The sequence below is a fragment of the Ursus americanus genome, chromosome 30, assembly GCF_024610735.1.
Source record: "Ursus americanus isolate L20-20 chromosome 30, mUrsAme1.1.p, whole genome shotgun sequence".
NCBI classification, from domain to species: Eukaryota; Metazoa; Chordata; class Mammalia; order Carnivora; family Ursidae; genus Ursus; species Ursus americanus.
The window spans coordinates 25306214-25319050 of record NC_142156.1 but is presented as its reverse complement, the minus strand read 5'-3'; the positions used below and the strand labels follow the sequence as shown (position 1 = coordinate 25319050).

General features: G+C 47.8%; 1 protein-coding gene and 1 long non-coding RNA gene across 6 annotated transcripts in view; one reads left to right on the top strand and one right to left on the bottom strand.

The window, feature by feature from the left end:
* Positions 1-9809: 9809 nt before the first annotated feature.
* LOC148107463 (uncharacterized) lies at positions 9810-10660 on the bottom strand. Its single transcript, XR_015722362.1, has 2 exons — positions 10531-10660; positions 9810-10285 (listed from the first exon to the last, which is right to left on the bottom strand). It is a non-coding gene; the product is annotated as an uncharacterized LOC148107463 (long non-coding RNA).
* Positions 10661-10770: 110 nt separating this feature from the next.
* CHFR (checkpoint with forkhead and ring finger domains) overlaps positions 10771-12837 on the top strand; it is a 28595-nt gene continuing 26528 nt past the window's right edge. For 4 of the 5 annotated variants that reach the window (XR_015722361.1, XR_006782991.2, XM_045815655.2 and 1 more), the window contains exons 1-2: positions 10771-11075; positions 11271-11414. Coding sequence is in view for 3 of the 5 variants with exons in the window: in XM_045815655.2 (XP_045671611.1) it covers positions 10771-11075; positions 11271-11414 (449 nt within the window). In the remaining 2 variants the exon portion in view is untranslated. The remainder of the gene's footprint in view (positions 11076-11270; positions 11415-12837) is intronic. The other variant, XM_045815656.2, reaches the window with a different exon arrangement.

The following is a 12837-nucleotide window of genomic DNA, read 5'->3' as shown; positions in this document are numbered from 1 at the left end:
AAATATTATGAACAAAACCAGCCTAATGGACATTATAAGCCTCTACACATTAAATCTGCAGAACGCACATTTTTTTCAAGTGCCCATAAAACATTCACAAATACAGACCATCTGTGATGCCATAAATCAGGTCTCCATAGATGAAAATCCTGGGATATGTTCTCTAATAATAGATACAAAATAAGGGTAAGTCTGGAAAATGCTCAAGTATTTGGAAATTAGGCAATATGCTTATAAAAAACACACAAAACGAAGAAATCAAAGGGGAATGAGAAGGTAGTTTGGACTAAATGATAAGAAAAGAAACATCGCAGTTCAAGGGAGGCCGCTAAAGCTGCGTGAAAGGGAAACATAGCTGTCAGTGCTTATATGCGGAAAGAAGGGAAGTCTGGTGTGAATGATTTAAGCCTCTAGAGAGCATATTAAATCCAAAATGGTCGGAAATAATAAAGATAAAAGTGGAAATCAATAAAATAGGAAACAAAAGTAGAGAAAATTAACAAAAATGTAATCAGTTCTTTGAAATTATAAAATGGATAAACCCCAGCTAGAGCGATCAAGAAAATAGAAACTCAAATTACCGGTGGCAGGGATAATAGTTTTCCTTACAGATCCTGTAGGTACTAAAAGGTCGATAGAGGGCGCCTGAGTGGCTCAGTCGGTTAAGCGTCTGCCTTCAGTTCAGGTCGTGATCCCAGGGTCCTGAGATCAAGTCCTACACCCGCTCAGCTCTGCTTCTCCCTTTTCCCCTCTCCCGGCTCATGCTCTCCTGTTCTTCTACACGTCCTGCCTGATGGGATTAGAGAGGGAGGTTGGGATCTCTACACTCTCAAGATAGCGATTAACAGCGGCATTCAGGGTGTGCTCGCACGGGCAGCGATCCAGCACATACCGTACACAAACCGCTTTCAATGTCCCTAATGCATCTGTACGATTACTACTAATACAGCCCACACGAAACAACCCAAGAATCCTCTTTTGTAACTTGTACATCCAACAATATAAAATGTGATAAATTCTATCATTCCCATATAATTTTAATTATTAGGAGTATTCATGATGAAATACTTTAATTCTTTACACATAATTACTTATTTTATGTATAAAATGTAACTTATTTACCTATGTATACATATATATCTTTTTTTTAAGATTTCTTTAGATCCCACGACCTGGGATCATGACCTGAACTGAAATCAAGAGTTGGAAGCCCAACGAACTGAGCCACCGAGGTGCCCCTGATTTTCAAGTTTTAAATGGTGCGTTACATTCCAATGTACACTTTTCCTTCACATAATCGTGCAGTGTTAAGTGTTTGGGAAAACTTTCCTGTGTGCACGCACTTACCCAGTTAGAACATTTATGAGCCTCCCCTTAGTTCTTAGCACAAAAATAGGGCAAATAAATTCTACTATGCAGTTGATGAACTGGTGATCATAGAACAGTTTTGTAAAGTTGGTTGGTGACTTCGTCAGGAGTCACTGTAAAATGCTGTAAGGTCATCGACTCAGCCGCTCTTCCTTGGGGGGTCCACTTGGAAGCGGCGATGGGGGTGCAGTGACTCCTCTAACTTGTAGGGGCCGCAAGTTTGCCTACACGTGAGGGCTCTAGCAAAAAGCAGGTATCATCTGCAGCGTGTGGCTGAGCTCAGCATGAAGAGTTGTGGGAACACAGGCCCTGAGTTAGATTTTTTTTAAGATTTTATTTATTTACTTGTTAGAGAGAGAGAGCACAAGCAGGGGGAACGGCAGGCAGAGCGAGAAGCAGGCCCGCTGCTAAGCAAGAAGGGGATGTGGGACTCGATGCCAGGACCCGGGGACCATGACCTGAGCCGAAGCCAGACGCTTAACCAACTGAGCCACCCAGGCAGCACCCTGAGTTAGAATTTAAAACATAAATGATTTTTTTTTCTCTATGGGGCAGGGCATGAGAACACACATTTTCCCTTGAAAGAGCAATGTTAAGTCAACAGAAAATAAGAAATACACTTAAGTTTTTATTCCATTTGCCCGGTTCTACAATTTGAGTTGTAATAGGATTATTCTAAAATTGGCTTAGGATAGAATAATATTTATATTAAAATTATCTTAAAATTTCTATTTATAATAAATTGTATAGATTTTATATATGATATATTATATATTAAAATATGCGTTAAAATTTAACAATCGTATTGATGCTATTAAATGTGATTATTAAAATTTAAAGCAATAGTATTCTATCCAAAGCTGGTTTTACCAGTTTAGTGCCGGAGCGACTGTCCACGAGGATGTAGTAATCACTAATGCCTTCTTGTTCATCTTAAGTCAAGTTACTGAGGTAGACGGGACATCTGCGAAGTACAAGGCTGTGACCTCCTGAGGGAGAAAAATGCCCTCGATTCCAGACGTTCCGGGGAAGGAGAGCGGCTTTCCGAAGACACTGGAAGCCGGTGAGGGGAGCGCCAGCCCAGAGCGCTCAGGTGAGCACGAGTCCTGGGCGAGCTGGGGCGCAGGCGTGTGCGGCGAAGGTGCCAGGCGCGCACACGCCCTCTCCCGCTGACGCGGCGTGCACGGGGGCGGTCACCGCTACATCAGACGCGGTCTGCACACCTACTTCCAGAGTAAGTGCCAAGCCACTTGGTTCGGAAATCAACTGCTTTCTCTGTGCCGTGAACAGTTGTACAAAATGCTTTTTGTGTTAGAATCTCCTTTTTTATGTTCCCCACCCTATTGGATGTTCTCAGATGTGCCACAGCGTCAGCCCGACCAGCCTTTCCTGCCCGAGGCCTCTCCGAGTTGGCATCTGGCCGTGAGAGGCTCGGGATGTCCCAGCCCCGAGCCCCTTGGGGCCAGTGTGTAAGCAGACGTGCGTTCCTGACGGAGGGGAGGTCGGGGCCAGAGACCAGGACACAGCCAGGGGGTCCTCCGGCGCTCCCTCCGCGCAAGGTCCCTCAGGCCACCAGCCCAGGCTGCCCTGCCCTCCCCCGGGAGGCTCCCTGTGGCTCCAGGATTTTCGGGCGGGTCTTTCCTCCCCTCCGCCGCTCCTAGAGCCAGACTTGAAAGCAGACCGCACAGTGATCTCCGCAGATGGGCTGCTGAGCAGGGAGCCCGCCGGATCCCAGGACCCCGGGGCCACGACCCGAGCGGGAGGCCGACGCTTCACCGACTGAGCCCCCAGGCGCTCCGCCAAAGTTTTAAAAAAGATTTATTGTATTTATTTGAGTGGGGGAGGGGCAGGGGGAAAAGGAGAGAAATCCCGAGCGGGCTCCAGGCCCAGGACGGAGCCCCAAACGAGGCTCGTTCTCTCCACCCTGAGATCATGACCTGCGCCAAATCAAGAGTCGGTCGCCTAGCCGACTGAGCCACCTAGGTGCCCCAGCAAGGCAAATTTTAAGTCTGGTTTACAGAATACACTTTTTACCCTTTATAGCAGCTCGGCTAGCGCCTCCTGGGTTCCATCCCGAGCCGGTCCGTTACTTAGAGACCGGTTTTCGCTTAGTAACAGGCCGATGGTGTTTCCCATTGGCCGCGGCACCCACGCCCACTGGCCCAAGCGGCTATTGGCTAAGATTGTGTCTGTCTCTTGGCCAATTCCCCGCCTCTGCGTTGCTACGAGACAGCACCCTGCCTAGCAACGGGCGGTTCCTAATTGCCATTGGCCGGGGTGCGGTGGCAGGAGGGTTAGCTGCGACTGTTCTAGTTCCTTAGCCGCCCGAGACCGTGGAGGGGCTCCTGCCGTCCAGGCCCGGGCTGTGCTGAAGGCGGAGGGCGCCGGGGGCGGGGGAAGTGCTGGGCGCTGCAGGCTCAGCGCGTTCTGCGGAGCTGCACGGAGACCCCGTCCTCGGGCGAGCTTTGGTGGGGGCTCCAGCAGTCGGGACCCTAAGTGGGGACGGGGGCGCGGCCCGGATGCACCTGCGGGTTGTGACCCCGCGGGGGCGGGTAGGGCTGGTCCCGGGACCCGCTCTTCCCGCCGCGGGGTTTCAGGGCTGTCCGCCCCTGCACCTGAGTCTCTCCCAGGCGTCCCGGCGGAGGGCGCGCGCGCCCACCCTCCCGCGCGGAGCCCTCTCCGGTTCCCTGCTCCCTCGGGGTCTGTCCCCGCACTGTACTTTCTCGGAATGCGAATTCCCGTCGGAGCCGGCTCCATTCGTAGCTAGCTGGCTTCCTTCATCCGCTTTATCCGGCAGTTGGGTCATTTGTGTGGTTGCCTTTGTTTTCCGTGTGGTTTTGTGACCTTTGCCCCATTTTTCTCCCTCAGTTTGTAATTTACACGTAAGAACGTGTGCCGCCGAGTTTAAAATATATAACATCTAGTTTATATTTTTATTTATTTTTACTCTCACCTACAATTTTTAAAATATACTATCTCCCCATGGCAGGAAATTCAGCAGGTTTTTTGTTTCTAGAGGGCATGTGACACAATTGTACATTTTTAAAAAAATACAGCAGTTGATTAATGCACTTATTTCTAAATTTTTCTGTGGGTTATTTCATCCCTAATCTTAAAGGAGAGCTTTTGTGCTTCTTGAAGGATGAATGGGCTTTTCTTATAGGATGGGCTGGAGTGGCTAGCTGGAGAGGTTCAAGGCAAGAGGTGGCATGTGAACATCTTTAAAATGGCTTTTATAAAAGAGTAGACTAGTTTAAATTAATTGTAAGATAGGATATACATCAGTAATAACTAAACTCTGTGAAATATAAGTCCCGCTATCAAAACCCAGTTCTCCGTGGCTTCCCTGTAAGAGTAGGTCTATGCTGCCATGGTATCTCGCTTTTATCTGGACCCTCTGTGGCCTTGCTTTCGCAGCCTGTGTATTCTCCCTCAGTGTGGCTGGTCGCTCAGAGTGTCGTGTTTTCTTTAACTACTGCACGTTCACAGGAATATCCACTCTCTGTTACAGCAGGTAGCCTCCCAGTGGTTTTCCTGATTCTGCCCTTTCAACAGATTGTTTTCCCGATTTTGGTTACTTTTGTGACTTTATCTCATTTTCCACCTAAGTTTATAATTGGATTTGGGATAATAATGACAAAGTATACATTTAGTAAAAAAAAAAAAAACTATATTATATTCACTAGAAGACCAACCCGCCCTGACATTCAACAAACAGCAATCTTTCTAATGGTTCCATTAAAACAAAATAGAATCCATTCAACTAAAACTTTTGGTCATCCTCAATGTTTAAAAAAATCCTATCCAAGATGAATTACTTTAAAATCTACTTTTTAGCCTGGGTGGGTTAGTCTGCTAAGTGTCTAACTCAATTTCAGCTCAGGCCATGATCTCCGGATTGTGAGATTGAGCCCACCCCCTGTGCTTAGTAGGAAGTCGGCTTGAGATTCTCTCCTCCTCCTGCAGCACCCCCCCCATGCATGCTCTCACTCTCTCTGAAATGAAAAATCTTTAAAAGAAAATCTACTTTTTGTTTGTTTTTATTATTTTATCATTTTTATTGAAGTATAGTTAACAATGAAAATCTGTTATTGATAGTAATACATTTTTGGTAAATCAGCAATGTTGGTGAATGTTGAAACTTGGTGTGTTTGGGAAATTGGCTACGTTCAGCTTATTTTCATTAAACTGATTAGAGATAGCATACCATGTTCAGTAGTTATGATGGCAGTGGCATTCCAGGGCAGACGAGTGTGCTGATAACAGCAGGTGTCTCTGTAGAATAAGGAGGCGATTTCTTGATAATCTTTAAAATAGGGACTCTGGGGGCATCTGGGAGGCTCAGTCGTGAAGCTGAAGTGTCTGCCTTCAGCTCAGGTCATGATCTCAGGGTCCTGGGACTGAGTCCCACATCGGGCTCCCTGCTTAGTGGGGAGACTGCTTTTCCCTCTCCCTCTGCCTGCTGCTCCCCCAGCCTGTGCTCTCTTTATCAAGTAAAATCGTAAAAAGAAAAAAAGGTGTATTTATTTATTTGAGAGACACAGAGAGAGAGAGAGTACACTGGCGAGCTCAGCTAAGGGAAGAGGGGGAGGGATAGAGTACTAACAGACTCTGCACCGAGTGAGCGGCCTGAGGCAGGGTCAGGACCTGAGCTGAAACCAAGAGTCGGACCCTCCACCTACTGTGCCACCCAGGCGCCCCATCTTACAGATTTTTAGATACGTGGAATCATACACTAGATTTTTCTTTTTCTGGGGTCTCATTGTACTCGTTTTGGGATTTATTCATGAGGTCGTATTGTTTGCTCCTTTTTTATTGCTGAGTTGTGTTCTGTTAGCCCATTACCTTGGAAACAGACATGGAAAACAAGTGGTCTAATCGAAGGTGCCCCAAACCACAATTTCTGACACTGCCGGCCAACCCACCATAAAGCTGCCGACCTCTGATCCTTCCTGAAGCAGTAAAATTCCCTGGAGATTTGTCAGAGGGGCATGGTTCTCTCTTGGTGGCTAAGCTGGGATTCCTATGGATGATGCCTTGTCTCGGCTATATCGAACCTTTGATGCCTCTCGTTATTTGAAATATTACTCTTTCAGCTAGTTGACATTCTGCCTGACCTATTTTTATGAACTTTCATGGAAGCCTGTCACCATAGCTGCCATCCTGGAAATTATTTTGCTTGTCACTTTCTTAAGTCATTCCAGATATGATCATATTAAACTAACTTGTAAGCACGCTGTGAGTCATAAAGAAGCTGGAATTTTTATAGCCATGTTTCCTCTTAGATTACTAACATGAATACAAATTAGTGCTTGAAACTGAAATTAACCATGTAAAGTCATCTCGTTTCATCTTTTTATTTATTTTAAAAGATTTATTTATTTCAGAGAGAGAGTGTGTGAGCAGGGTTGGGGCAGAGGGAGAGAATCTTCAAGCAGACTCCTCCCTGAGCAGGAAGCCCAACGTGGGGCTCCATCCCACCACCCATGAGACATGACCCAAGACAAAACAAAGAGTAGGCAGCCCAACCCACTAAGTCACCCAGGCACCCTCTAATTTCATCTTTTTAAGCAAAGAACTCTGCACAAAACAACTATATAATCTCAATGAGAAACATCAATTTTTAAAACATTATTTAAGAGAGAGAACGAGCATGGTAGGGGAGGGGCAGAGGGAGAAGCAGGCTCCAGGCTGACCAGGGAGCCAGAGGCGGAGGCAGGGCTGGATCCCAGGACCCTGAGATCACAACCTGAGCTGAAGGAAGACACTTAACCCACTGAGCCACCCAGGCGCCCTTAAAAACATTTTCTAACAAAAGCCTAATATTAAGTACTTGGTAGGTGCTTTTCTAAAAGTCCTAAAGACTTAACCCAGCATGCATTCAAAGACCTCATACGAAAAATTTGATGGAACATTGTTTATTATGCTGACAATTTGGGAACATCCTAAATGCCACACAGTAAAGGAATTTTTTTTTTTTAAACAAAGCATCTTTATTTTTTTAAAGATTTTATTTTTAAGTAATCTCTATACCCAGCGTGGGGCTGAACTCAAAACCCCAACACCAAGAGTTGCAGGCTCGGCCGATTGAGCCAGCCAGACACAGTAAGGGAATCGTTAAATTACTGTACATGCTTCCAGTGGAATATTAGGCAGCTCTTAAGATGTATGTTTCATAGACATTTTAGAGCATGGAAAAGGCTCACAATCCAATGTAAAGTGGAAAAAAGCAAAAAACAGGAGTTTCTCAAGTGTCCTTGAAACTAGAGGGAGAGATTGCTGCAGGAAAATTCTTATCCATAGAAAGTGAGGTAATTTTTCATTCTTTCCCTAATTCATTAGTTTCTAAAATTTTCTAATTTCAAATGAATATTTGAACTCAGAAAATATTTTTTAAAAAGATTTTATTTATTTGAGAGAGAGAGAATGAGAGAGAAAGAGAGCATGAGAGGCGGGAGGGTCAGAGGGAGAAGCAAACTCCTCACTGAGCGGGAAGCCTGATGCAGAATTCGATCTTTGAACTCCAGGATCTTGACCTGAGCCAAAGGCAGTCACTCAACCAACTGAGCCACCCAGGCGCCCCAGAAAATGTTTTTCCTTGAAAATAAAGTTTACATAATGTCCAAAAACAGTAGTAAATTTTAACTCCATGAGTGCTTTTTTCTATGTAACGTTTACCTGTCTACATTGTTTTGATTGCACTTTTTCTTAAAAACTCTGACACATGGGGCGCCTGGGTGGCGCAGTCGTTAAGCATCTGCCTTCTGCTCAGGGCGTTTTCCCGGTGCTCTGGGGTCGAGCCCCACATCAGGCTCCTCCACTAGAAGCCTGCTTCTTCCTCTCCCACTCCCCCTGCTTGTGTTCCCTCTCTCGCTGGCTGTCTCTCTCTGTCAAATAAATAAATAAAATCTTTAAAAAATAAATAAAAATAAAAAATAAAAAATCTGACACAGATATTAACAAGTCTATCCCTCTAGCCGTATTAAAAGATCTGTCTTTGACAGATAAGTAAAGTAAGTAAAATATTGTTTCACACACCAAACATCTGTGGCTTTATGTTATAATACATCAAGAAGGAACCTGAAGTCCTGGTTAGACAGATCAACACTAGGGCACATTGTCACTCACTTTCACGCAGTGAAATGAGTTCTGTCTCCAGGCAAAAGAAGGGTCTTCTGTTCCCGTGGTTTTGCACATACTCATTCTCCCCACACTTCCCATGGGGATTCCTTCAGATGAAGGGTCGGCACAGAGCACAAACGAAAATGGGGGGGGGGAGCAGAGAAGGGGAAGCATTTCTCATTCCCATCTTGTTTTTTATTTCAAGTATCAGCCCTGGCTCTGATGTTCACGGGTTCTGTGGCTTTATCTTTTGAGCATGATGTTTAGCTGCAGTACTTTGCTTTTGGGACCTGTGCTTACTTTCAGTTACCTGCCCATCGCTCCACCCCAGTGGCCCTGCTTTTTGGGTTGGATGCCATGGAGCAGAGGAAGCTTGCTGTCTCATGACCAAGTGTGCAAGATTTGAGGAATATCCATATCTTCCAGGTGGGACCTTTCTAGATGCATTTTTCTGTAATGTTATAAGAGGTGTTTCCATACTGCAATTACATTCCATTGTAATGACAAGTTTTTCTGTTTGGCCTCAACATTATAGCAGTTCAGAGCTGAAATATGTTCTAGGTGACAAGAAACTTTTACTTCATGTGGTGTTTAAATAAGGTCCTGCCCGGAAGAGTTTATGCTGTCGTGAGGGATGTCCTCTGGAGACCAGCGGGGTTTTAGAGGAACAGTTTGCCCTCTCCAGATATTAGCTGACATGTCCCCGTTGCTCCAGTTTCTGCATAGACGTCCACCCACCGTCTTTCCTTTGGAAAAGCCCCACCCATTTGTGGGTAGGTTTTGATACCACTAATTTTTATTTTTGAATGCTGAATCCTTTTTTTACATACTTGTATATATTCTGTGAAGCAAAGAAATATGTTAAACAAGTCAGTAAGACTTTCTCTGATGATTCAAGTAAACTTAAGATGAAAACCCCCTTCATTTTCCTGGATTACATCCTCAAAACAGAAGTACAAGTAATGAGTAATCATTATAGACCTCAATATGTTTTGTGCAGGATAGCATTACATCATTGGAAGGAATTAGTAAGTCCTGGTGACATAACCCACAGTCGATGTGTTCTACTGGAATCAGAGAGCGATCAGTGTGTCTAGAATCAGGGCTTGGTAAGCGTTTCCCTGCTCAGTGGAATGTCCAGTTCTTCGTGGAAAGCTGAGATGCTGCTGGGGCTGGAACAGCTGTGTTCTTGAACAAAAAAGCCTGCTTAGCCAGACACATACTGTCTCCAACACCCAAAGAGTCCAATAAGGGGCTGCGTTTTTCCACCTAAACCAAATTTTTTTTCTTTTAAGATTTTATTTATTTATTAGAGAGAGAGAGAGAGAGAGAGAAAGGGCAGGAGCAGGGGAGCGGCAGAGGGAGAAGCAGGTTCCTCGCTGAGCAGGGAGCCCCATTCGCCTCGATCCCAGGACTCCGGGATCATGACCTGAGCCAAAGGCAGACGCTTAATGGACTGAGCCACCCAGGCGCCCCGAAACCAAATTTCTTAAGAAGAATTTTTAATTCTGGCCTTTGCTATGTCTGGAATCCGAGACAGCAGTAGAGAGGCGCTGCTCTAAGGCTAAGTGGACGGGTACCTTTGGCCTGACCTCCTCCTCTGTCCCAGCGGTCCTGACACCTGTCGCGCAAGAAGGCTGGGGCTGTGCCTTTGGCGCGGCTGCATCCCAGCTCGGGAACGGCCTGCCTGCGTAGACTGATAGGGCGAGGCCCTGGTCGGAGAGCAAGTCCAGAGATCTCCGCGCTCCACAAAACGGCGGGGAATAACAATCTCAGAAGGAAGATACTCGCTTTCCTTATTTAAAGAAAGGGGGTATTCGATGAGAAAAGGTAATAACTACACACCGTGTGAAATTTAAGGCCACAAAGGCGTATACAGTACAGTCCCCGGACGGAGAGGCTCCCTCCCAAGCATGCACTTCCACGGACGGACGGACGTGTGCCTGCCCCGCCGCCCGGGAAAGCGCCGGGAGAGCCCCCGCGCTCCAGCCCCGCCAGCTGCTGAGTCACAGGCGACGAGCAGGGAATGCGGCCGCTCACCGACGCAGCTGCTTTCGCTCGCCCAGTCCTCCCGGCGAATTAACCGACTTCCCGGTCAGTGCTCCCCGGCGGGTGGAAATCGACGTCCGGAAGTGCCGGTTTATCTCGCAGATCTCGCCATTAGTCAGGCGGACTGCGCTTCGAGCACTTAAAACCCACGTGCACGTCCAACACAGCTTTGAGGATTTGTTTCGGACGCCCGACCCCCAAGTAACTCTATCCCTTTTGCCCTGACTTAACATGGCGCCGACCGCCGAGCTCTCCATAGTCGAAGTCGTCCTGGCCATCACCAAAAATGGCGCTCAGACCGGCAGCCAGCCGTCTGCGCACACTCCGCCAGCCCCCACACTCCCCCTCTCGCTGGCCGCTCGGGGTTCCGCTCTAGCCGCCGCGCTCGGTGGGCGCCACCGCCGGCCAATCGCAGGGCACGGACGCTGCTGGCCCCGCCCGGCTGATCAGCTGAGGGATCCGCGATGTCTGTTGACAGCGGAGGCGGCGGCGGCGGCGGCGGCGCGGCCGGTTCCGGCTTCGGCACGGGGCGGGGGGTAAGCGGACGGCGCGGGGCTGCGGCGGGTCGGCGGGCGGGACGCGGCCGCGCCGGAGGAGGCGGGCGTCTGGCCCGCGGCGGCTGCGGCGTGGCGTGGGCGCCGAGGCCGGGAGGGCCGCGGGGCGGAGCGGCGGGCCGCAGCCTCTGCTCCTACGGTCCGAGAGCCTCACCCGGCGTTTCCGGGTCTCGTCAGATGTGAATCCGATGGAGCAGCCCGGGGAAGGCGAGCAGCCGCCGCAGCAGCAGCCGTGGGGGAGGCTTCTCCGCTTGGGCGTCGGAGAGGGCGAGCCGCACGTCCTCCTGAGGAAACGGGAGTGGACCATCGGGCGGAGGAGAGGTGCGGGCCGGGGAGCGGGGATGAGGGCGGGGGCCGGGGGACCCGGAGCGGGGTTGAGGGCGGGGACCGGCGGGCAGGGAAGTGGGGTTGAGGGCGGGGGCCGGGGGACCGGGGAGCGGGAAGCAGGGATGAGGCCGGGAGCCGGGGGAAACCGGGGTCGGGGACCGAGGACTGGGGCCCGGGCCGGGGATGAGGGCCGGGGGCTGGGGAACAGGGCCGGGGCACAGGGGTCGGGGGCCGGGCCAGGCGACACCCTCGGCGGTCGGAGGCCCCTGGGCGGGGCCCGCTGTGCTCTCCAGTTTTTCCGGTGGAATAGGCTCTCGTGTGAGAGCTGCAGTTTATTCACTTACTGGTCGGCCGGGTCACTTCTCAGTGCTTCCTGCCGATTGTCGAATCGTCGTTACAACTTCATGAAGTAGGCGCGTTAATGTAATCTACCCTAGAATGCAGTCTTCTCAAGTTCATTACACCTCCGCGCAGTGAAGTTGAAGTCAGTAACGGAAATAACCCTGGAAAATTCAGTGTGGAAATTAAACAACACACTCTCAAACAACCAGCGGGTCAAAGAAGAAGTCACAAGGGAAATTACAAAATACCTTGAAATGAACGAAAATGAAAATGATATGCCACAACTTATGGGATGCAGTTGAAGCGGTGCTTAGAGGGAAATTTATAGCTGTGGGTGGCTACATTTAAAAAGATCTCAAGCCCCCCCCTCCCCCTTAGGATGGAATTGCTCAAATATTGTTGGTTGAATGAACCTGGGAAGTACAGGGCCGGAACAAAGTCTTGCAGCTAGGTGAGACAAAGTGTGGTCACCCCTCCCCGATTAACTGCCTCTATATTCCTAAGTGGCCATCTGGCAATTTGACCTCCCCTGTAGCTTTGCTACAGGGAGAGAAGTGCGCTGGACAAGTTAACAAAAATTTAGTTTGTCTGAAAGTTAATAAATCATCATTTTGTCTTTAATATAGATATAGATACATATATATTTTATTTCTGTAATTTTTAAATTCCAGTCTAATTAATGTACAGTGTTTAGTTTCAGGTATATGATATCGTGACTCAACAGTTGTATATATTACTCCGTGCTCGTCATGAGAAGTATACTCTCCATCCGTTCGCCTAGTTTACTCATCCCCCAACCTCCTCCTCTCTGCCAACCACCAGTTCTCTATATTCAAGAGTCTGGTTTTTGTGTTTGACTTTATATTTAAAAAAAGAATGTGGAAAAATGTTGTTTAAAAACAAATATTTTTTATAAGTTAACTATACTGGAATTTAAAAAAACCTAAAAAAGTAAAAGCTAAGTACTATGATAAAAAACAAAATAAGGATAGTAAAGTAAAACACAATTTTTTTGGTTTTATTTTACCATTTATGGTGTACCTGCACCTGTTTTTGTTTTTGCTTTTTTTTTGTT